Raw genomic sequence first — 24119 nt, forward strand, 5'->3', positions numbered from 1 at the left:
CCCAGAGAGACCCGTCCTGAGGGCCCCTCCGCAGCGGCCCTGGTTCCTGAGCAGCCGCAGGGCCAGTGTGCAGTGTCCGGGGAGCCATTTTAGGAGAGATCCAGGGGCGTCGACCACAAGCCGGAAAGGGGGAGACTTGGTCCGGGGATGGATACCGGGAGTCAGAAGAGCGTGCCCGAGGTCTGGGCTGAGGAGAAGGGGGTGAGCTGGAATCTGGGCGCGGGTGCCACCTGCGGGGAAGGGGCACCCAAGGATGGGCAGTTCTGGGGAGTGGGAGATTCGGTGTATGCTCTCCAGTCGTCGCCGACCTGTTTGCGCAGTGTCCGGGGAGGGAAGCAGGAGTGGGAGGGGGTGGAGGAGGAAAAGGGAGGGAGAAAGGGAGAGAAGAGAGGGAGGAAGGGGGAACTTCGTCCAGAAAATAGATATTAGCTCCACTCGCCTTTTTTCTGTCTGTCGGCACGGTGGGCAGAGTGCACCGCACCGGCACTGCGGAGACCCGGGGCGGGGACCGAGCTAGCCCCTCAGACAGCGCTGTCTACTCTGGGCGTAGGGCTAAGGCCCGTGTCCCAGTGTTGGAATTGCCTAGGCAGAGGAATCCTGGAGAGAGGGCCGTCTCCTTCCCTCTGTTCTGTGATTTGGGGTTGGGAGCTTCTTTTGGAGAGACTGATTTTACCTTTGGAAAGCCCCGCTCTCCCTGAGGTGGAAGCCCAGGCCTCGCCTGGACCCCGGGGCTCAGAAAGCGGGCCGCTGCGGCCGAGGAGTAGAGTGAGACTTTGTGACCAGTGGATGGGGGCACTGAAGAACCCGCCTCTAGGCTAGGTGGCGCAGAGGGGCTCGAATGGGGAGGCAGACACTGCTGAGAGCACACCCCCCAGAGCCAACAGACCTCCCAGGGGGCCACAGTGACTGTGCCGGCCCAAAGCCGCCAGAGGAGCCTGGGGAGATGTGGACGCACGAAGCAGGAAGGGGCTGGGTGTGAGGCAGGCTGATCGCAGGCCAGGCTGGAAAACAGAAGGGGTGAGGCGGGTGGAGGCTCTGGTGTTTGGCCCCTTGTGGGAGGTGAGCAGGAGACCAGGCACCTGAGTGTAGGACCCCAGGTTCTTTTGTTCACTAGACTCCCCAGATTCCAGAGAAGCTGGGGCCACGGGGAGTCTCCGCTGGCTGAGCACCCTCCTCCCTTTAGCACTGGGCGAGAGGAGGCAGAGGGGAGACAGAGAGATACAGAGACTGTGACACACCGCTTGGGGGAAGGAGAACAGAGGCTAAGGGAACATAGACAGGAAAAAAGAGGCTAGGAAAGGAAGAGCGGAAGGACGAATGAAAGAGGAAACAAGAGAGGGGACAGCGAGAGAAGAAAGAAGACTGAAGAAACAGGAGAGGTACAGAGAGGAGGAAGGAAACTAAAGAGGACGAGAAGAGGGCCGGGTGGGCACAGAGGCCTGGCCCGGGTGAGCGCCTGGGAGGGGTTAGGCGTGGGATTTTCCAGGCCAGCAATCGCGCCTCCGGGGTCAGAAGTGGAGAGAGCCAAGTTCCTAAGCTGCGAACTGAGCCAGGCAGAGAAATATGTAAATCAGGGCTCCCCGCGCCCCCTGAAAGCGGCGCAATTACACCCCTTGAACAAGAAGCTACAAGCTCCCGGCGGGTGGGTGAACTGCAGAGGGTGGCGGCGTCGCGGGGGAGGGAGCGGCTGCAGGAAGGGGTGGGGGAGTGGGAACCTCACACCCTCACACCTAGTCCCTGCGTCCAGGGCAGGGACTCCCCCCTCCGCTTGCCGCTTCTCTCCCTTCCCCCTTCCTCCTCCTTCCTCCCCCTCCCTCCTCCTCCCCGCCGGCCTCGGTCCGCGTACTTAAAGCGGCGCGGGCGGTCCGGCGCGGGCGGGCGGCCCGGCCGGGCGGTGGCAGATGCGCCCAGCGGTGGCAGCCGCCGGCGGCGCGCAGGTGACCGGCCTGCGGCGCAGCCTGATCAGAAGAAACCGAGGGAGTGCTGGCGGGAGAAGGAGGCCGGTCCGCCCCCAGCGCTCGCGCGTCTTGGCGCCAGGAGCTGTCCCGGGGAGTGTTGGCTAGCGCTGATATAGATATAAGGACATTTCTCTCCATGGCGTCACGTGACATAATTACCACCAGAATCAATCAAGATGAATTGCACGTCAGCGCCCGGTGGGGATTTTTGCTTAGTTGATCCTGGCCCAAGCCTCTTGTGCAATCGATGGCTCAGGTTGGCGGCGCGGGGAGCGGCCCGGGGCTCGCCGGCGCGCACGCCGCGGAGCCATGAACGACTTTGATGAGTGCGGCCCGAGCGCAGCCAGCATGTACCTGCCGGGCTGCGCCTACTATGTGGCCCCGTCGGACTTCGCCAGCAAGCCGTCGTTCCTGTCGCAACCGTCGTCCTGCCAGATGACTTTCCCCTACTCGTCCAACCTGGCGCCACACGTCCAGCCTGTGCGCGAAGTGGCCTTCCGTGACTACGGCCTGGAGCGCGCCAAGTGGCCGTACCGCGGCGGCGGTAGTGGCGGCGGCGCAGGGGGCGGCGGCGGCGGCGGCGGCCCCGGCGGCGGTGGCGGCGGCGGCGCCGGGGGCTACGCTCCCTACTACGCGGCAGCGGCGGCGGCGGCGGCGGCGGCGGCGGCGGCAGAGGAGGCGGCCATGCAGCGCGAGCTGCTCCCGCCCGCTGGCCGCCGGCCGGACGTTCTGTTTAAGGCGCCGGAGCCGGTGTGCGCCGCTCCCGGGCCGCCGCACGGCCCCGCGGGCGCCGCCTCCAACTTCTACAGCGCCGTGGGCCGCAACGGCATCCTGCCGCAGGGCTTCGACCAGTTCTACGAGGCGGCGCCAGGTCCTCCGTTCTCCGGGCCGCAGCCCCCACCACCGCCCGCGCCACAGCAGCCCGAGGGCTCTGGCGACAAGGGCGATTCCAAGGCGGGTGCCGGCGGCGGCGGGAGCAGTCCCTGCGCTAAGACGACCCCGGGGCCGGAGCCCAAGGGGACGGCGGAGGGCGGCGACGGCGAGGGCCCCCCGGGGGAGGAGGGGGCCGAAAAGAGCCGTGGCGCAGGTAGGCAGCGGGCGCTGGCGGGAGGGCTGGGGGCCCGGGCGCGAGGGGGGGGCGGCGGGGGCCTCCCTCAGCTTGCGCCGTTTTATGTGCCACTTTATAAGCGTTCGAAGGGGTTTATACATCCTATAAGATTTCCCGGGCCGTTGTAAAGCGTGTTTACGATAGGAAACCAATTTAGGTGGGCTTAAGGTAGACTTCGAGAAGGACATTAATCGCAGCAGAGAGCTTTTGCCAGTTTTCTGGAGGAGGGGGCTGCTAGGGACCAGGTCTGCCTTCTCTCCCAGTGCTAAAGAGAGGAGGGAGGGGAGATTTGGAGCGGGTCTGAGAGTGCGGACACCCAAGCCTCTTGTTTTTAAGGGAGGGGAGGGGGGAAGTTTGATCCTTGAACTGGACTTTATCCAAGCTGCTGGCTGACGTGTGCGGCTGGAGTAAAGCAGATGCCCCAGAGCGCTCGTGTTTCTTTCCCTCCGGGTTCCAGCTCTGGGCCTGCCTCGCCCTCTGTTTCCTCACCTCCGTGCCAGGCTGGCTCTGTGTGTGTGTGTGTGTGTGTGTGTGTGTGTGTGTGTGTGTGTGTGTGTGTGTGTGTGTGTCCGGGCGTGAGCACACGTCCACGCCCGCACACTCTCTCCTCTGCCCGCCCATATATCATCTCCCACGACGCAGGCAAGGCCTTTCAGTGGCAGCAGGGGACGTCCCCAACAGGCCGGGCCTGGCCCTCGCGCGGTGGCCTGCGCGGGCGGGCGGGCGGACGGACCAGGGTGACCAGGCAACGGCCTCTCTTACCCCTCTGGTCTCTTTGCCTTCCAGTGGCCCCCCAGCGTTCCCGGAAAAAGCGCTGTCCCTACACCAAGTACCAGATCCGCGAACTGGAACGCGAGTTTTTCTTTAACGTGTACATAAACAAAGAGAAAAGACTCCAACTCTCTCGGATGCTCAACCTCACTGACCGGCAAGTCAAAATCTGGTTCCAGAATCGCAGGATGAAAGAAAAGAAACTGAACAGAGACCGTCTGCAGTATTTCACTGGAAACCCCTTATTTTGAGAACTCCAGGAAGCGCCCCCATCCCCCGACCCCCACTCTCCTACCCTCTTCCCCACCAGCCTGCCCTCCGCAGGCCCAATGTCCTTGGGTTTAGTGACGCCTCTTCTCTGTGGAACTCCGCGCTTCAGATTCCTTCCCACGGTCAACTCGGGACCTCCCAGCGACCACTGCAGCCTGCGGACGAGGCCGGGGACTTGGCCGAGCGGATCCTAATAAGGGGAAAATGGTAAATGCAAACGTCCCTTTACAATTTTACCGCCAATGTGCTGTTGTTCCCGTTCCCCACTCCCAGTCCTACTGGGGAAGCAGTGGGATCTATAGGGAGTTAGGCCGCGGGGCTAGAAGGCTGGTGTTTTGCTCTGAGTTTAGAAACCTCTTTCTTCTCCTTCGATGAACGCAGATTATTTAAACTCTGGGAAATGTACCTTTGGTCTGTCATATCATGGCATGAGCCACTGTCTTTTTTTGTGTGAATAAATGATTTCTGGTAAAACGGAGGTTACAGCTTCAATGCACTGTATGAGTTTTCCACTCCGGAGAAGTGTAGTGCCCGATTAGGATATTCCAGTGGCCAGAGTCCCTCTTCCACATACAACCAGAAATCGAATGAAAAGCTTTTTAATCCCGCTGAAATAAAGCCTAGGATTTTCCCCCATCCAGGCTACACCAGTTTTTAAAGTCACTTCAGGGATTAATTTCCAATTGATGGTGTGACCCAGCCGTGCTGGTGCTGCCTTCTCCAGGCAATGAGTCTCAGGAGCAGGAGCCTATGAAGAAATCCCTCTCCCAGCCTAGTGAACTTGGAATTTCCAAAAACACAAGAAAGAATTTTAAAAACTGGTTAGAAAATCCAAATTCTCTCTTAACAGCTATCAAGAAGTCAGGGTCCCTTAAAACAAGGAACCAAAATTAGAACCCTACATTTAGGAAAAATAGCTGGCTATAAGGAAATGGGTGGAGAGGGGTTGGGTCTTTGTTGGTGTCATTTGGGTCTGGGGCAGGGAAGGTAAGCCCCCACCCTGGAATAGGTCCAGGGGCTGCAGACCCCCTTCTCACTGCCTTTATCACTTCAAGTTAAAAAATGTGGCAAAGGCTGTGCTACACTTTATGTTGCAGGGCCAGGCCAGGCTGTTTACAAAACCTTGAACTGTCTAGACAACACCATAAAAGCCAAAGTTCTAAACAGCTTAATTGGGTTATATTATACACCTTCTGGTGGGCCCAAAAGAGATTTCCGCAACGTGCAATAAACTGGAAGAGTGAGAAAAGCTTTTCTTTCCCTGAAAAGAGTAAAGTGGATCTTATGAGTCAACTTCTCATAAGCTCAAAGTAAAATAAAGAAATACACCCATAAGATGCGCACCATCCCACGCATCTTCTGAAGAGGCATGCGTTTTCAAATGGAAAAAAAATTTTTTAATTGCCAAGTCTTTTTTTTTTTGAGAAGGAAAAACATAAGTGCATAAGTGTATGCCTTTGAACTTCCGAAATGTCAAGGTCATCACCTTTAACCTTTCTGAATAATTGGGCGCCTTAAGGTTCTCCTGTGATTTTCAACTGCCACCCACTCTCACACACACATGCTCACACATCCAGACCCCCACACACATTTATGACCACACAGAATCATATCGGGGCTCACCATAAATCTAAGCAAATTCCTAATTTCAGGATTAATAACCTTAATTTCCCTTCAAACATTTATGTAATTCAATAGCAATTCACCTGTTTTTAAAACACCAGGTAGATTAGACTGCTTTCCAGCCATGTTTGCAGTGCAGTTAAAAAATGCTGCAGGTGTTTTTTTGGAGAGTCTTAGATAACTGTTCTCTTTGCTCTAATGAAGAGCCACAGGTTGTAAAGCAGGCATTGGGAAGGGGAAGTTCTGTTCAGACATAAACCTTCGCTATATTGAAATCAATTTGTCACCCTGTCAAATAAATTAGTGCACGTTTTATGATATGGAACAAAGAAAACTATATACAATGTGTATATATACATAAACTATATATAGTTTTTAAAAGGTTCTTTCAACCTTTGGGAAAAAAAAGAAATAGAAACAAAGGCCACAACTGAGTAATTTCCTTCCGAAGGGGATTCCTTTGTTTAGAATTCTGGGCGTCTGTTAAAATGTCAGTGCCCTAGTAGTATGATTGTTCCAGAATCTTAAAACTGGTTTATTTCTTTCTCTCCCCATCTATCTTTTTTTTTTTTTTTTTAACTGCAGCTAGATGTAGCAAGCTTGTGTGTCCGCCACTGAAGGCAAGCAGAACCCATGAGCGATCATTTCCCGTTTGCAGGGCCTTGGACAGCCACACGGGGGCGCACTCAAGTCCCAGAAGCCGCGTTGGGCCAAGAGGCCGCGGTACCTTGTCTGAATTCTAATAGGCGGTCTCAGCCCGTTAGAAATAGGCAGCCGCTAAGGTGTTTGTTTGCTGTTTTGTTTGTTCTAAGCAGTCAGGAGGTTTGGGAACTTGTATGAAGACAGTGAAAAGGGAGCAACCAGATTCCTAAACAGGCCATCGCCTAATTGTTGTCTCCTTAAGGTAAAGCGGTTGTAAAAAGAGTATCTTGGTATAACCGGATGGCGTTAGGGAGATATTTTTAAAGAGAAATACGTGCATTTTGAAATTGGCCTTGGCTACTGCGAGTTGATGAAAGAAAAATCGGTTTTCTCGTTGGTTTGAGTTTGGAAATCGATGCGAAGATAAAACTCCCTCCCCCCCCAAAAAAAAGCCGCCTTGCATAATCTCTGATCCTCTGGAATGATTAAAAGGCTTTTGTTTAAGAAAGATCTAGGCGCCGGCATCCTAGTTGAGTGTGTTTTAGAGACGAGACGCCTTGGGAACTAAGGTGTTCGTTCTCGGCGGTGCCTGCCGCGCGGGGCTGCGGGTGGCTATCTGGAGGCGCCGGCAGGTTTATGGGTTGGGGCGCCGCGGCCGGCTGGGCTAAAGCAGCTGCAGGAGGCGGCAGCCTGTCCCACGAAACGTTTACACCCCAAGGCTCTGCGGAACCGGGAACGTATTTGGAGCTACGGGGCTTTGCTTTCTGAGAAAAGCCTGAACATCCTTCCAAACTGTCCGCCGGCTTTGGGGCGCGAAGTTTGATTTTGGTACCGGCCGTTGGAAGCATTTTCTCACCTCATCCCCACCCCCCAGCAAGGCTTCTGACATTGGTGAAGGCCTATGTCCCCGCCCGCGGTCTAAACGGGAGTGCCTGCCCCCTTCGCCCCACAAAGTTCATTGTGAAACACCCTCAGCCCCCAGAATTATCGCCTGGCCTCCTTGGCCCCGCCGTCTCTGTCTCCCGCCCTCCAGGCCCTGGGAGAAAAGCCCTGACCCTGTCCGTCCACCCCCGGAGCTGGCAGAGGCTTGTGCCAGAGCTGGGGTGCCGTTCCCTGGTGAGGCGCGAGCGAGAGGCGTGGGTGTTCCCAGCGGGCACCCCAGGCTCCCGCCTGTCTGGCCGCAAGTCCAATTTAGCTATTGTGAAGCGACTCCATCTACGTGGAGTGAGAACACTCCCTCCCCAAATATCGTTGTGTTTCTGGTTAGGCAGCCCCAGCCGGGGGCATCTGGCGGTGCCCAGCCCCTTGGCCATGGCCCGCAGCCGACTGTGGACCACGGCTGCTTGGCGGGTCTGCAGTTCCTTTCCCCCCCAGCAGCAGCCCAGAACAGGCCTGAGAAGGGCTAGGTGGTGGGGCCAGGACCTCTGGGGCCTGAGGACCTGTCCCCTTCTGGCCACTCAGGGTGTGTGGAGCTCGAAGAGGGTGGCCACAAATTCTGAGCCCCAAGGTCTCAGACCTTGAAGTGGAGAGAAAATGTTCAAAGTCGGTGTCTTTTGTGTCTGTAACAGGAGAGAGGCTCCCGCAGCTAGCCCTTCTGCATGTCTCCGTAGACCCTTCATTGCATTAATGGCTCGGCCAGCCTCCCCATTTTCCCCCTTGGTTCCTTTTTACCCTGGCTGGGAGGCACACATTACAACCCAAAGGGGTGACCGGCAGGCTGTTAATTTGTTCCCAGTCACTAGCATTCCCCAAAGAGTGGCCCAGATCTCAGAACTCTCAGGGTCCTAATTCAGGGTGACCTTAGGAGCCTCCAGGTTTGCTTAGGCCCAGGGGCACCACTCTTATTCTGAAAGACAGGAAAGCTCAGACTCAAGCCACTTCTTGATTACAAATGCTAATTTCTTGCTAAAGTGACCCTTTCAATTTTTCCCTGGAAAGAATTGTGCCAGGGAGAATGGTGTTGTGGTTCAAATATGGGTGTTCGTCTCCTTTGTGGTGCAATATTGATTTATTATTTATTATTAACAAGTAACTGCTCCAACTGACCTAAAGATGATTGAAACAGCAGCTACATTAAATACTCATAAGCAAAATAAAGGCTGGCCTTTAAAGTCGCTGCCTTTTCATTCCATTTGTTTCATTTCATCCTTAGGGTCTTAGGTAAACTTTCCAAGCTCCCCAGCCCAGATCGTTCTCTTGCATTATTTCTATTGTAATGGAGTTTTTATTATTTAAAAAAAGTCCCTCTCAAAAATTGCCAGGCCTCAAGGAGATAGTCTGAAGACAGAACTTTGTAAAAGAATAAAAGATATTGAATATTGTGAGAGTAGAGCTGAAATTATATCTGATCTATACACTTTCTTTTTTCCTCCTGTGAGTGCAGAAGACCCATTTAAAACCAAATCCAACATAGTCATGACTTTGGGCTAGAAGGCCACCAGGAGTTGACAGGGAAAGGCCCCCAATTCGTGAGGCAGATCCCGCCTGCCCTGGTTCGCCGAAGCCCTACCCGCTCTGCTAGAGATCAGCTGTTTTTAACCTGAATGTCTTCTTTATGTATAAATAAAGATTATGAAAGGGCATTTGATGGGCATAAAATTCCTGATTAGACTGAACAGCCTCGCCTCGGGTGGAATAAGGAGAATTGGGCAACCGTTTTCGGGGCAACTGGCCTGGCCGAGATGCAAAGGGGAGAGAGTACGGAAGCACCAGGCTGATGTGCGGGCGCCTGCCGAGAGCTCGTGAACGGGCACTTTGTCCAGCCCTGGGCACGCTTAACCGTGCTGTGATCTCACGATCTCCGTGCTGGGAGAAAGCGATTTTCGGGCACTGGCCAGTGGCTGTTAGCTTTGGGTAGGACCTTAGAAGACCAGAGTCGAAAGTTGGTGGCTTTTCCCCTGCCTCCGTCACCCCCCACCCAATCTTAAAAGCAGCCGCCCCCGCGGGAAAGGTAATGTTTAAGCCTCTTGGGCTAAGGCGGCATCTCACAGCCTGAGCAGTTAGAGGCGCCAGGCTTTTAACCTGACAATGATGTTGTATTTGAACAGCTGCGTAAAGGTTTAAAAGGTCTGTCTCATTGCCACCGCGGAGTTTTTAAAAGGGGTTATTGTTTGGGCGAGGGCACTTCGAGGCGACAGGAGGGGACAGGCAAAGCAGTTCCAAGGCCGAAAATAATGTCTATCGCCTGCTTCCACCAGGCCAGGGGGGATTCCTTTTGGGGAGGGGGGTCAAAGGGCTTGTTGGAAAAAAATTTTGTGAGGGAGCGGCCAGCGCTATTCTATCTCCCAGAATGCCGAAGTGCTTTAATGAGCATCGACCACCAAAGATCTGTTCTGTTGAGGCGGAAACCCAGTTTGTCCACAAGTTCAGTCTCTGGGCCTGAAATCCAAGGCTAGACCATGCCCAGGCGAGTGTAGGGAGAGAACACACATGCCCTGCTCAGACAGAGAGCTGGTTCACGGTCAGAGTTTCCGGGGCCGTTTCTCTTTTTGGCTACCACAAAGAGAACCCGGGAGGCCGGAGGATGGCTCCTGTGCCCTGGTCGGGGTCCCTCACTCAGGGAAGCCTTTGGACATCAAGGTTAAAGCTCCCCGCTGATGCCGGGAGCCTGGGGCTTCCGTAGGGCCTCTCACCCGCCTGCAACTAGAGAACGAGGGAGGAAGCTGTTGGAGAAGTTTCTCATAAAACTCTTAGTTTCCACGGTGGTGGTGGCGGTTGTTCTTTAATGGGCTCAACCACAACCCCAGACCAAGTCCTCTTTATAGAACTTTCCCTCGCCAAAGGAAACAGAAGGCTAAGATTCCCCCACCTCCCTTTTTTTCTCCCCTGCCTCTCTTAACCAAGCAAAACCTTGTCAAATAATTTTAGGAATTGTTCAGAACTATAAAACTCAACTTCTGACAAAAGTATAGCTTTTAATACTTGACGATTTGTGTTAAAACAAAAATTGACCTTCTTGGTTAGTAGCGAAGGGAAAAAATCAATAGTATAATTTTCAATAATTCATAAAGCGAACGCCATTATGCTAAATCTTAACTATTAATCTTATCCTTTACAAAGTCTCGATTGATTTGTTAATAAAATATCTTCCCGTGTGTGGCAACAGCGGGTATAATTCTTTAAAAACCTTCAGAAGCAAGAAAATTACCAAGTAGCCCAAGAATGTAGATGAGAATTTTATTGATCGCCCTGATTCTTCTTAATATGTATTAATAAATTCCACAACCTTTTGTACCTTGCACTTGTCAGAAACCAATGCTTTTACAAAATCCATAAAGGAAAACATATTTTTCTTTGCAGAAGATCCAAATGACACCTTCGCATCTCTCTCCCTCCTGCCTGGCCCAGTCAGTTGCCTAAAACTTCTGGAGTCGGATGGCGAGTTTTTCCCCTTTCCTTTTCAAATTTCTTTTCTTTCTCTCTCCTTCTTGTCCTTCCTGCTCTCTATTATCAGGGTGTGAGGGAAAACCTTGGTTTCGTTCTCCGTCTGGGAGCCCGAGGGACGCTTTCGCGGATAGCGAACTGCTGGCGAAGGATTGTCCCTTGGCTGAAGGCTCCCGGCGGCCCGGCCCGCGGAGGTCGGGGTGTGGTGCCTCAGACAGCCCAGGGTTCGGGTAGCCCGCCGGACGCGGAGGGACCGGAGTCAAGGCAGGCAGGCCGAGAGAGAGGGCAGCGCCGGGGCAGGGCTGGTCCTCGGGGCTCAGGGGCCGGCAAGCTACGTGGCCTCTCAGCTCTCACGGCCCTTCTCTTCTCCGCTCCCCGGGACACTTTGGCTCTGTCTTTGTGCAGAGCTTTTTTCCTTTGAACCCCTGGGGTAGGATGTGTCAGGGCCCGGCGAATTGGACTCACCTTCCCCGACTGCCCCGGCCTAAAGTAACCAGCCTTGGCCCCCACCCTGCCACCCCGGCCCCGGTCCTCTCGGGAGCGCTCTGCCTGGGTGTGTGCGGGGAATGCTTTGAGTCTGTGTGTTGGCGCCATGGCGCTCCGGCTTCTCTCCCCGCGCGTGTCCTCCCAGAGGCCCCTCCGGCCGAGGCTTTCCTTCCGCCGGCCGAGCCGGGAGATCGGGGCGGGGGGCGCGAGTGGGGCGGGCTGGCCGAGCCAGCCCGGGGGAGGCGGGCGGACGAGCGGCGAGGAGCGCTGGGCCGGCTGTTTCCAGCGCGCACTATCGCGGGCGCTTAGTAGATGTCGCTGTTGTCCGCGCTTACGCGGCCGGCCGGCCCGGCTCGGGAGCACGTGACACGCTAGGAGGCTGCGGCTCAAGGCCATTTTCAAATCTCATTGGCTTGGTTGTCATGTGGTCGGCAGAGGCATCCACAATTACACGGGGAATGTTTTCCTAGAGATGTCAGCCTACAAAGGACACAATCTCTCTTCTTCAAATTCCTCCCCAAAATGTCCTTTCCCAACAGCTCTCCTGCTGCTAATACTTTTTTAGTAGATTCCTTGATCAGTGCCTGCAGGAGTGACAGTTTTTATTCGAGCAGCGCCAGCATGTACATGCCACCACCTAGCGCAGACATGGGGACCTATGGAATGCAAACCTGTGGACTGCTCCCATCTCTGGCCAAAAGAGAAGTGAACCACCAAAATATGGGTATGAATGTGCATCCTTATATACCTCAAGTAGACAGTTGGACAGACCCGAACAGATCTTGTCGAATAGAGCAACCTGTTACACAGCAAGTTCCCACTTGCTCCTTCACCACCAACATTAAGGAAGAATCCAATTGCTGCATGTATTCCGATAAGCGCAACAAACTCATTTCTGCCGAGGTCCCTTCGTACCAGAGGCTGGTCCCCGAGTCCTGTCCCGTTGAGAACCCCGAGGTTCCCGTCCCTGGATATTTTAGACTGAGTCAGACCTACGCCACCGGGAAAACCCAAGAGTACAATAACAGCCCCGAAGGCAGCTCCACTGTCATGCTCCAGCTCAACCCTCGCGGCGCGGCCAAGCCGCAGCTCTCGGCCGCCCAGCTGCAGATGGAGAAGAAGATGAACGAGCCCGCGAGCGGCCAGGAGCCCGCCAAAGTCTCCCAGGTGGAGAGTCCCGAGGCCAAGGGCGGCCTGCCCGAGGAGAGGAGCTGCCTGGCCGAGGTCTCCGTGTCCAGCCCCGAAGTGCAGGAGAAGGAAAGCAAAGGTCGGTATGAGCAGAGTTGCCACCCCAGCGGGGCGCGCAACCCGGGAAGCCGGCGGAGAGGGAGCGCCCGGGTGTCCTGCGCCAAGCCCAGGCACCAAGGCGGGCACCCGACTCGGCAGGTGCTGCTCGTCCGGCTATTAAAGGGGGCGATCCCCGCCCGGGGATGGTCCCCGTTTCTCCCCCGCTGCCCAGTCCCCCTCCTGCAGTCCTGGCCCCACTCTGATGGCGCCTGGGCAGAGGGAGGGCTTGCTGGGATTTTATTTTCCTGAGCTAGACCTGAAACGCAACAAAAGAGCGCAAAGGAGACCTGCGGCTTGTAAACTCGGCCCCAGAGCCTCCTTTCTCCCGCTCAGGTTTGCAGCCCCAGCTTTGCCTTAACCCCCCGGTGATGATTTTACGGCGATCCAAGGCACAGTGTTTGTGTTCAAATGTATGCACCCCGCGTCCTGCGAGCTAGGTGCGGGGTGGTAGGTGCGGCGAGGGGCGCGAGATGGCCGGGCAGGTCGGTGCTTGGGCTGGGGTACAGGGCTCCCTGGGCTGGGTAATCTTGGCTTTGTCTGGGGAAAATGCAGTAGGCTTTGCAATTCATCCGCAAAGGGGGCAAAGGCGAAGGGGGGAACGGGACCCGCATCGACCAGCGCGGGGCCAGCCTTGGGGCTAGGCTAGGGGAAAGAGCTGAAAGCTTTGGCTTTTTGAGAAGGAATTCTGCCCCTGAGCCTCTCCCCCAGTTCCCAGAGATGGGCCACAACAGTGGCTACGTTTCTGGTGAGGGGGAAGGGAGGGATGCTTTTGTGAGGGGGCTAGTGGGCATGCAAATTCAGGAAATCCAGAATGCAACAAGGCAGGGCAGGGCAGAGAAGGTGAACTAGCTCCCTTAGTTATCTTTTGAAGGAGAATGGGCACCTGGAAAACTGACCACGGGTTCCCCAACTGTCCAGGAAAGGTGAGGAAGAAGCGGCAGACTGGGGTACCTGAGGCCACAGTGGATTTGGCAGGCTTGCTTTGAATGTGGCTGGGTCCACTCTGGCCCGCATATAAACTGACCAGCTAGAATGTTGCTTGGTAGATCCTGGAAAGTTTACTATTGTACTAATGTTTTGTGCAAATGGGTAAGTTGAGAGAGAGAGAGAACCCTGATGCAGAGGGCTACAGTGCCCTCCCATTGTGTTGTTTTGGCCATTTAGTTTTAATCTGGCATCAATTAAAAATCCCTTCCAGGGCCCACCTCCTGTAAGTAATGTTTAATACCAGCATTTTTCAAAGTGGCCTGGCTACCAGCAGGGTCATGGCCAAGGGTACATTTGAACAGAATGAAAAAAAAAAAAAAATTCTTGATTTTTTTCTTCTTCTTCTCCCTTTAATTTTGTTAGAGGAAATCAAGTCTGATACTCCAACCAGCAATTGGCTCACTGCAAAGAGTGGCAGAAAGAAGAGGTGCCCTTACACTAAGCACCAAACGTTGGAATTAGAGAAAGAGTTCTTGTTCAATATGTACCTCACCCGCGAGCGCCGCCTAGAGATCAGTAAGAGCGTTAACCTCACCGACAGGCAGGTCAAGATTTGGTTTCAAAACCGCCGAATGAAACTCAAGAAGATGAGCCGAGAGAATCGGATCCGAGAACTGACCGCCAACCTCACCTTCTCTTAGGTCCAAGGCCTGGCGGAGGCCGTGTTAGGAGAGGCAGCGCCGCGTTCCAGGGCCGAGTGCTGGAGGACTGGCAAGGCGGAAACAAAATCTTCATTGCTCTTTGTTTTTTGTTTTATTTTTTTCCTGCTAGAATGTGACTTTGGGGTCATTCTGTCCGTGCTGCAAGTGATCTGTAATCCCTATGAGTATATACATATATATATAAAAACCTAGCACGTGTAATTTATTATTTTTTTTATCGTAATGCAGGGTAACTATAACTGCGCATTTTCATTTGGGTCTTAACTTATTGGAACTGTAGTGGCATCCATCCATTCATCCAGCAACGTGACATTTTCATGTTTTTCGAACGCAAAAGGTCTGTGTGTGTGGCTAGTCCATGATCTCATGGCGTTTTGAATACATCCAGTACTTTCAAAATTACATATATATATATAAAAGATTAAGAAAACCTACAAGCTTTGGGGGGAGGGGGACTTAAAAAGCACATTACAATGTATCTTTTCACAAATGAGCTTAGCAATTGTCTTTGGCGAGATGGAATATTGAAGACTTATGCCTTGTAGCCCTTCCCTTGTGGTGCATCTGTGGTTTGTTAGAAGTACAACAGCAACTTGTCCTTTCTGTGCATGTTCTGGTCGCATGTATAATGCAATAAACTCTGGAAACGAGTTTGCTCCTCTGCTTTCTGAAATGGAAATATGTTAGGGTGAAAACGAAAAAGCCTTTTGTGAGATTAGCTTCCTGTTAAACTGCCTGTTTGGGGCAGTGAGTGGGGAGAGGTAAAGAGTGGGGGGAAGACAGATGGGAGCGAGAAGCTGGAGGAGGCCTAGGGTACAGGAATTTGTCAGTGCCAGAGGGGGAGTGATAATCTAGCCTGCATGGGCTGTTTTCATAGTTGGGGGAAAAGGGAGCCTTCTTCTCTCCACCCCTCAAAGTTAGCCAGTAATTGTACTCTCAAAGGATGTGAGCTTCCCTCTAACCGCCACCTGGTAAGTATGCCTGTGGCCCAAGCTGCTTTTTTTTTTTCCTTGAAGCTGCCCACTTTGTGTCTCCTTCTTTCTGGTTTTGGCTGTGTTATTTTTAATACTTCAGTGGGGTCCTTGCCATTTCTGGCTGGCATGCCATTGTCGGGGGCCAGGTTGAAACCAGTCTTGCCCACCTGAAAGCAGCCAGGCCTCCATTACAGGCGCAAAGACAAGCAGCAGCTTAGCGTTGCATCGCATCCAATTCTGCCCCCCGCCCCGCCCGGGCCTGATCCCCAACCAACTGCAGGACAGCCAGGCCCCATCGAAGCCCGGGGGGTGGGGGGTGGTGAGTTTTCCCATTCCACTTCGCCTTGGTTTCCTTCTGGACAGATTTTATGCTCAGCCATTACCTTTTAGTGGCCCAGATGAAATTTTTTAAAAGGAAAAAAAAAAAAACTTTCTTCCCAGTCAATTCTCTCCCTTTTACAAAATATTGTATGTGGGAGACAAGGGCACTAACAAAGGGTGGCTGGAAGAATTTGCAAATGAACATGACTTCCCATGAAGTCCAATGTTCCAGCCACCTCCACAGCTGGAGAAGCTTGGGCCAGCTTTCCTGGGCTTCTGGAAGATTCCAGCCCAAGAGAACAGACTGACCCGATCATGCTGGGGAGAAGGGAGAGAGGCCTCGGGGAGAAGAGCTAGCAGAGAATTCGTTGCCCCCGTTCTCGCTGCGGTTTCAGAGGGTCTCTGCCAGCATCAGGCAGTTTCACAAAACAGGTCCTTTACAGTTTTTCCTCTTTTTCTAAAAACAGTCCATTTAGGTGCTCTGAGACTCAGAGCCCTCTCCCAGAAGGTCTTGGGACAGGCAGTATTTATTTCAAGTTTGAAACTGTCTTCTGAAAATCGGGAATCTTCTTGGGTTCCATAGGGGGACCATTTCCTGGGAGTTGGAGGTGAGGGCTTGGAATCAGAGCCAGGCTGGGAACACTGAAATCCATCTGTCCCTAGACCTTCTTCGCTTGGGCAGGAAAAAGAAGATCATTTTAACTTCACTGTTTCTTCAGGCAGTGTGGGGAGCGCCATGTTGTTGACAGGGGGCAATATCTTCGAGGAAAACCTGTGCTTTACAGGCAAAGACATCCCCCCTGGAACAAAATCAGAAAGCCATGGGCAAAGGCCATCAATCAGGCCATAAGTAGCCATTTCCCTCTTTCTTTCCGGGGATCGAGGTGGGCCGGGAGCCCTCCGAGGGTGCGCTGGGCAACTTGTAGAGCAAGGAAGATGCTCTCTGCCGCCGGCGCCTGGGCTGCTTTTGTCTCGGCTCCCAGCCGGGCTTCTGAGGCTTTGTACCATGGATTTGGGAGTGACAATGGATATTACCCTCAGATTCAAGGCTGCCCAGACTTACCTCTGAAAGCAAAAAAAAAAAAAAACAGAAAGAAAAAAAATTGAAGTGGCCCCAGGACCAAGCCAGAAATCCGCGGGATTTTTCAGACATCCCCGGAATCCACTTGGATGTCTCTGAGTGAGAACCGCGCGAAGCCACCCTGTCAGGGAAGCCGCTGCTCCTGCTCTCCTCACTGGGGCAGGGCCGAGGCGTGGGCGGCCGCGGGCCCCGCGCTGGCATTTGGGCTCTGCCCTGTGGCATGTTCTCTTCCAGGGCCTTCACAGCAGCCGCGGAGGAGATGAGCACCCTGGCCGCTGCTGCCCGCGTGGGGCCGACTCACTGCCCGCCGGCGCTTCGCAGGGCAGACAGAAGTCCGGGTCTTGGCCGCCGCCGCCCTCGCGGCGCCCAGCCCCGCCCGGCCCGAGTACCAGGCCGCCCCAGCTCAGCCCTCGGGCCGCGGCGTGTGCCCAGCCTCACGTCGGGGGTGTGTGTGGCTGCGTGCTAGTGTAAGTGTGGCAGGGGGAGGGGGCCCTCTGAGCTGCTCCATCCGTCCGTTTTATTAGGGACACATTAATCTATAATCAAATACACCTCATAAAATTTTTATTGAAAGGCATAATATCATTACAGAGGTCTTCCACCTGTTTTAAACAACACGACGAGCTGTGAGAGTGTGTGTAGGGGGGTTGGGTTAGGGTAGGGAAAGAATCGAGGGGAGATCTCCCCTTGGGCGCCAGGGGGCCGCTCCTGAAGCCAGGCCAGACTCGGGCCTTCCCGGCCCTGGGCGTCCGGTTGCTCTTGGCTCAGGCTAAGCGCTTGGTGCGCCCAGGACGCGCGGCCCAAGGCTGGGAGCCCAGGAGCTGGAAGTCAGCGCCGGGTCCTGACTGCAGGACTGAGGCAGGCAAGAGGCGGCGAACAAATAGTCCCCAGCGCCTCCTCCGGCCAAAGCTGGGCCTGTTGTCCCAGCCGCCAGCAGGCAGGCCGGGCCAAGCGGGGCCCGGCGCACAAGCCGGAGCCGGCGGGCTCTAATTGCAGCGCTTATGTTGATGATGATTTTTTTTTTTTTAAATCACAGCAGCCCCCAGTTTAGCGGACTGATTTACTCCGGGTATTGGTAAATATGATCACGTGGGCCGTGCGACCAATGGTGGAGGCTGCAGCCCGCGAACTAGTCGGCTGCTCCGGCGCCGGCGGGGAGCGGCGCGGCGGCGGGCAGTGTAACCTTGGGTGGGAGCTCGCGGCGCCTCAAAATGTCCTCCAGTGGCACCCTCAGCAACTACTACGTGGACTCGCTCATAGGCCATGAGGGCGACGAGGTGTTCGCGGCACGCTTCGGGCCGCCGGGGCCCAGCGCGCAGGGCCGGCCCGCAGGTGTGGCCGACAGCCCGGCCGCCACCGCCGCCGAGTTCGCCTCGTGTAGTTTTGCCCCCAAATCGGCCGTGTTCTCCGCCTCGTGGTCCGCGGTGCCCGCCCAGCCCCCGGCGGCGGCGGCGATGAGTGGCCTTTACCACCCGTATGTGCCCCCGCCGCCCCTGGCCGCCGCCGCCTCGGAGCCCGGCCGCTACGTGCGCTCCTGGATGGAGCCGCTGTCCGGCTTCCCAGGCGGCGCGGGCGGCGGCGGCGGGGGCGGAGGTGGCGGAGGCGGCCCGGGCCCTGGTCCCAACCCCGGCCCCGGCGGCCCAGCCAACGGGCGCCACTACGGGATTAAGCCTGAAACCCGAGCGGCTCCGGCCCCTGCCGCCACCGCCGCCTCCTCCTCTGCGTCCTCCTCTTCCTCCTCCTCCTCCTCCTCCTCCAAACGGACTGAGTGCTCCGCCGCCCGGGAGTCCCAGGGGAGCGGCGGCACTGAGTTCTCGTGCAACTCCTTCCTGCGGGACAAGGCGGCAACGGCGGGCGCCGGGCCCGGGGCGGGGATTGGGGCCGGGCCCGGGGCTGGCGGCTCGTCGGAGCCCTCGGCTGGCAGCGACCACTCGAGCCCGAGCTGCCCGCTGAAGGAGGAGGAAAAGCAGCATCCGCAGCCGCCGCAGCAGCAACTTGACCCAAGTAAGTGCAAAAGAAATTGCCCCCCTGATTTATTGCTGAAACCTGTAAGGCTCGAATGTGCAAAACTGATAGTTTTACTAACCTATAAAAACGTCTAGACGCCTACTCTAGCCCAGGCGAGCAACACGCATCCATAAAAAAGCTTCCCATAACCACCTACCCTGGGCGCGCGGTTTGTACGGTAAACAGAGCGCGGGCATTAAGGCTTTTTATGATAATTCCCCCCAAGTTGTGAAAAGCGGCCATCCTTGGTGAAATTAATTTAACAAGCTCTCTCCCCGACCTTGTCGTCTCTCCCTGCCTCCCCTCCGCCCCTCGCTCCCCTTCTCCAAACCCTTCTCTTCGTAGACAACCCGGCCGCGAACTGGATCCACGCTCGCTCCACGCGGAAAAAGCGCTGCCCTTACACCAAATACCAAACCCTGGAGCTGGAGAAGGAATTTCTGTTCAACATGTACCTCACCCGGGACCGGCGCTACGAGGTGGCCAGGATTCTGAACCTCACAGAGAGACAGGTCAAAATCTGGTTCCAGAACCGTAGGATGAAAATGAAAAAGATGAGCAAGGAGAAATGCCCCAAAGGAGACTGACTGGCGCCGGCGGCACCGCTGTGCTTTGCAGAGGCAGCGGGGGATTTGCTTAATGGGTGCTTGATTTCCAGAAACTCTCCAGCGACTCGGATTTTTCTTTCTTGCTTTCTCTTTTTAAGGTAGAAGTGACTGTGTGGTTGGTCTCTGTGAGGTATTTGGGGGACTCTGTATTTGCTCGCTTATGTGTTGGAGAAACCAAGTGGCTTTGGGGTTTTGCCCTACCCTGCTCCCTCCCTTTCCTGTCCCGTTGGTTCCTTAGGAAATGCTATCTTTTGTGAGTGCACGCTGGCTTAGGGGAGCCCTCTCCTGTGTAAATATCCCCCGTGTTTCTGAAAAGTGCTGTAGTTTAGTCCCCAGTGCTGTCCAAGGAAGGGCCAAGCCTGCCCCAATTCCGAGAATGAAGGCAAGCGACGACAGTGCAGATACCCTGGCTGCCTGCCCAGGCTGAGGCCCAGCCGGGTTGCCCACCAGTTACTAAAGCCCTCTTTCCTCAGGGAGCCTGCGGGCCCTCAGCCGAGACCTTGGGGGAGGTGGAGAGGAGCCCAGGCTCTCAGCTGGGTGGGTGGGGGTGGGAGGTTGTTCTCAGTGCACAGAAGCCACCCAGCTCCCCCCAGAGAGCCGGGCTCACGTGGGCGGCCGCGGGTGGCTGCCCTACCGGCTCCTGACTGAGGACCAGTTGTAAATGTTACCGCTTCCTACCAATAAATGCTGACCTAATCAAATGGAACCCAGACGCTGGCCCGGGACGCTGTGTGCCTGTTTTCTCTGTCTCACTGAAAAATATCACCCTCACAAGACTTCTCCTATCTCTGGAGGGAGGCATTGCTAAAAATCCACGGCCCTTCTATCCTGATCTCCCAGCTGTGCCTCGCGGCCGCTTCCCTTTGTGTGGTCAGTCCCGCCTAGAGCACAGCCTCTGGGGTGGGGGGCAGGCCTTGGCGTCACCTTCCCTCCCCAGCCTGGTCCCAGAGCCTCCACAGAGCTGTGCCTGGGCCTAGTGTCAACCTCGCTGCAGCTCCCAGCGGAGCTGCTGGGCCCCAGGAGCCAAGCACCCTCTCGCTAGGACTTTGGCAGACCGCATCCCACATTTTCTTGCTCCCCAGCCGCCCACCCGCCTCTCCAAACAAGGGAAAGGCCAACTCCGCACTGGAGTAACTCCCCCAGCTCGGCAGGCCGGCTGGCTACGGGAGGGGCCGGGCTGGTCTGGCTGTGAGCTTCCGCCCCTCCCCAAGAGAGCCCCAAAGTGACCTTAGCGGATCAAAATGGTCAAGGCTCTCCTCCTTAGCCACCCCCACCCCACCGCCCCCTCAACCGCCATCCAGCTCCCGTATGTTTAGCCCCCAGCTCGGCCCTCTGAGGGCGCATTCAGAGGCTAAAATGAAGGTCATTGTGAGCCAGGGTTCGGGTGAGCATAGCCTTTGCAGGCCCGAGGGGCGGCGATGCCAGGCCGCCTCAGCTGGGCGGGAGGCGGGGGCAGCGGTGGCAGAGATCTTGGGGATCCTGATGAAAGAGGGGACTCGAAGAACAAGCGGGGGGAGGGGAGTTGGGAGGGAAAGCCAAGGCCCAGAACCGGCAGAAGGTGATGCTTGTGCCCCCGCCCCTGCGTCCAGCCTGATACCTAGGGTTCTTTGAAAACAGGAAGAGCCAAGGTGTCATAAAGCCATCGAGCCGGCGAGACGTCTGGAGGTAATGAGTTTACGACAGGCCCGGAGCTTCGCTTTGAAACCGCCTCATTTTGATGTTTGTGTTTGTGGGAGGACAGGAAAAATGCAGACAAAACTGGGTCTTCAAATCTGGACAGTAAAATATAAACAAGACTGCGCTAGACCAGGCAGGGGCTTGGGAGCTCCGGGTGAGGTGTGAACACCTAGGAAATAAAAAAGAGGGGATAGGAAGGATGGAGTGGTGTGCTTTTGATTTTTAAAATGCCCTTGGTATTAGAAGTAGCCCGCAGTGGGTGGCTTTTTATAATATTTTGACAATCTCTGAGCTCTAGCCGATTTTTAAAACAAAACCAAACCGATCTATTATTTGGGAGGTGGCGGGAGTTAGCGACCTTGGGTCTTCCAGCCAGGGCTGTATGGTGGGTGGGGAAAGGTGAAGTTACTCAGCCACACTTTCACAAAAACATCCAGTGCACTTTCACAAAAATATCTAGCCCTCCACTCCAAATTGTGTAGCAAAAATATTGTTAGAAATTATATCTATTTTGCTTTATAGAAAGTACAATCATTGCACCCTAACTGGAGGGAAACATTTTTGAAAATGAGAAAAAAAGATTAACCTCACAGGAAACACCTAAGTTGGTGAGATAAAGTATTTGCTTTTTAAAATCCAAGCAGAATTTTAGTCAATTCATTTCATTCTGTGACTTTTTGTATAACTTTTAAATCCCATTTATTATGCATAGAAATTCAAATGAATACAAGCCTGACTGGGACTTTCCAGCAGGTCACTCAGAGATCCAGCCAAAGGCTCCTGTTTTGGCTGAGATCCCCCTAAAATCGACCAACCAAAGGGGCTTAGAGCATTAAAATGGCAAAGTTAAAATACCAAATATTCACGATTTAATATTCAGAATAACAACTTTAAAAGGAAAATACTAACAATCTTGACTTCTATAATATCTCAGTTTTTTCACAATGTCGGGATCCTTTGAAAGAAAGCCTCTTCCAGTTGATATTTAGGAAGTTGTGATTTTTTGTTGAATCTAGCCAGTCTTATAATAGTGCTTAGAAAGTACTGTTGAGTGATGACAGAATGTAGAACTACAGTGTCTGGGAAAAGAAGAGCTGGAAGCCTTCGGAAAAGGCAGGTCTCGGAAGCACACATAGGAATATTCTCGGCATTCAGGAGCCCCGAGACCCAAAATCTTGACTTGTTGACAATCAAAGGGATAAAGCATTATTAGTGTCAGCGGTCCAAGCCCCAGTCAAACAGAAGAACAAGATTGGAGATGCCTTAAAATGAGGAACAGGGAAATTAAGCTCGGTCGGCTCGAGGTGCCACTTGGCCACTAGAGAGCGCTGTTGCTCCACTTTCTGATCTCGTAAACCTGGGGTTGCGGCGAGTGAGGTTTTGATGAAAAATATTTACAGTCTTATTTTTAATTCCAAATTAGAATAATTTCAAAGAAAAATAAACAATGTACACTGTCAAATTCTCCAGCTGTATTTTCTAGGTATAAAATTTTGGGTCAGGATCTCGGAAAATTTACACTATGGCACAGCTGGAACTAAAACGTTGTATTAATGCATTCTATCAAAATAGAAACGCTAAAAAAAAAGCGTAGATCTTTATTTAGGAAGTTAATCGAGCTCTTTTTCTACTCAGATTATAAACAAAGTGGTTTAAAAACTTAAAAAAAAAAAAGGTGTTTTATCCCAAGAGGGAATGCAGCTTTGTAATGTTTTCTAAATTAGACCGGAATGCGTAGAAATGAATTTTGTAGTGTTCATGTTTCTTTTTTCCCCTAGAAATCATATAATTCTACAAGGTGCCTTGCACTATTGAGATCTAGTTTCGCTTTTCTATTTTTCCCCCATTCCATTCCAAAGCCCTCTCACACACGCCAAACAGTGAAATAAAAACAAAACAAAATAAAAACACGATGACAGTCAGCTCCAAGACTTTATTAAAAATAATAATTTTTTAATTGGGTAGTTGCAAGACCGACACGCAAATCGTTAACTGTCGGGATCTCTTCATTCGCCTTCGGATTTAAAGGAAGTTTTACCTGTAAGTAAGACCGACGGGGAAAAAAAAAAAGAAAATCAAACCTGCCACCCCCACAAGAAAAGTCTCCTGCACTCCTTACTAATTAAAAAACAAAGCCTGCTTTATTTATCATTAGCACGTCCATTGGCAATTCGTTTACCTTAACCATTTCCAACCATACCCTGTAGAAATAATTAAAATAATAACCCAGTGCTGTCGAGTCGATTCTGATACTTGCAGAAAATTTTATCTTGTTATGCCTTTCCATCGCAACCTTATTTTCTCTATTTGCAAAATATGATATTCAGTCCAGCCGGAACGATCTCAAGATCTCGCTCAGAGCCTGGGCCAACCCACAAGGAGTGAGGGGGTAGTTGATATCACTCGCCTGCTGCGCCTTTGGGGCCGTCTGGGTTTTGAAACATTTGCATTTGACTTGGAAACCCGCAGTGGTGCCTTTTAGCTTAGGCGGGAGCGTCTCCCAGGTCAGTTCCCATGGCCGATGGGCCTGGCGCCATTAAACACTGGATTATCCCGCAGGAATAGCGGTTTGGTTACCCAAAGAGCCCGCGAAGAAGGCCTAGTGGGCGAGGAAAAATACACACGAGACCTATCACATTTATTGGACATTAAAGGGGGGGAGGGCGACAGGAAGAAGAAAAGCCGAGCGGGGGAGGGAAGGCGGTTGATGGTGTAAAACCCAGTGGCTTTGGAGGGAATCGGGACCATTTTGCGGATTCACACCCTACTTGGCCACAAGGCGCGGGCTGTTTCCTCCTCGTTCACAAGGCTGAGCCTTTGCTTCCTCTCTATTGGAAAAATTAGTAACTGTAAATTAAGCCCCGCACCCGCTCTCGACAGTCATTTCACCGACTGCGCCGATTAACTAGAATCCTTTGCAGAAGATGGACGCCGCCTGCAGCTGCCTGGAACCGGCGCGATTTGAACGCCTGCCTGAGGCTCGATGGGGAGAGTGGCAGGCGTCGAGCCCCCCGCGCTCCGCCCCGAGCCACAGCCTGCCCAGGTCCGCCCCGCGCCGGGGCTGAGACCTGGGAGCTGCTCCTGCTGCCCGAGGAAACGCCACCACGTGCGTTCTCCTTCCCAGCTTGGAACGTTTCTCCCCGCTCTTCTATTTACCGCCTCAGCAATGCTAATGTTTCTCCCCAGCATTCTTAAGCCTCCCCCCACCCCTGCGCCTGCTGCTGACGTCTATCAAGGGTGAAATGATGGAAACTATATTCATGGGCATGATTTC

At 53.9% G+C, this 24119-nt stretch overlaps 3 protein-coding genes across 3 annotated transcripts; all 3 read left to right on the forward strand.

Moving 5' to 3' along the window:
• Positions 1–2261: 2261 nt before the first annotated feature.
• Positions 2262–4468, forward strand: HOXD11 (homeobox D11). The gene is made up of 2 exons (XM_049887510.1): positions 2262–3045; positions 3853–4468. Exons 1-2 carry the CDS (start codon positions 2268–2270, stop codon positions 4086–4088), a joined length of 1014 nt encoding a protein of 337 aa, XP_049743467.1. The 5' UTR covers positions 2262–2267; the 3' UTR covers positions 4089–4468.
• Positions 4469–11681: 7213 nt separating this feature from the next.
• On the forward strand, positions 11682–14314 carry HOXD10 (homeobox D10). Its single transcript, XM_049887509.1, has 2 exons — positions 11682–12508; positions 13879–14314. Exons 1-2 carry the CDS (start codon positions 11764–11766, stop codon positions 14154–14156), a joined length of 1023 nt encoding a protein of 340 aa, XP_049743466.1. The 5' UTR covers positions 11682–11763; the 3' UTR covers positions 14157–14314.
• Positions 14315–16812: 2498 nt separating this feature from the next.
• On the forward strand, positions 16813–19875 carry HOXD9 (homeobox D9). The gene is made up of 3 exons (XM_049887508.1): positions 16813–17020; positions 17590–18557; positions 18906–19875. The coding sequence occupies exons 2-3, from the start codon at positions 17765–17767 to the stop codon at positions 19145–19147; spliced, it is 1035 nt and encodes a 344-aa protein (XP_049743465.1). The 5' UTR covers positions 16813–17020; positions 17590–17764; the 3' UTR covers positions 19148–19875.
• The last annotated feature ends 4244 nt before the right edge of the window (positions 19876–24119 follow it).

This window comes from Elephas maximus, chromosome 6 (assembly GCF_024166365.1).
Source record: "Elephas maximus indicus isolate mEleMax1 chromosome 6, mEleMax1 primary haplotype, whole genome shotgun sequence".
NCBI classification, from domain to species: Eukaryota; Metazoa; Chordata; class Mammalia; order Proboscidea; family Elephantidae; genus Elephas; species Elephas maximus.

Coding starts and splice junctions, on each gene's coding strand:
- HOXD11 (XM_049887510.1), top strand. CDS start 2,268: ATGAACGACTTTGATGAGTGCGGCCCGAGCGCAGCCAGCATGTACCTG. Junction 3,046..3,852: donor CGAAAAGAGCCGTGGCGCAG/GTAGGCAGCGGG, acceptor TTTGCCTTCCAG/TGGCCCCCCAGCGTTCCCGG.
- HOXD10 (XM_049887509.1), top strand. CDS start 11,764: ATGTCCTTTCCCAACAGCTCTCCTGCTGCTAATACTTTTTTAGTAGAT. Junction 12,509..13,878: donor GCAGGAGAAGGAAAGCAAAG/GTCGGTATGAGC, acceptor TAATTTTGTTAG/AGGAAATCAAGTCTGATACT.
- HOXD9 (XM_049887508.1), top strand. CDS start 17,765: ATGTCCTCCAGTGGCACCCTCAGCAACTACTACGTGGACTCGCTCATA. Junction 18,558..18,905: donor GCAGCAGCAACTTGACCCAA/GTAAGTGCAAAA, acceptor TTCTCTTCGTAG/ACAACCCGGCCGCGAACTGG.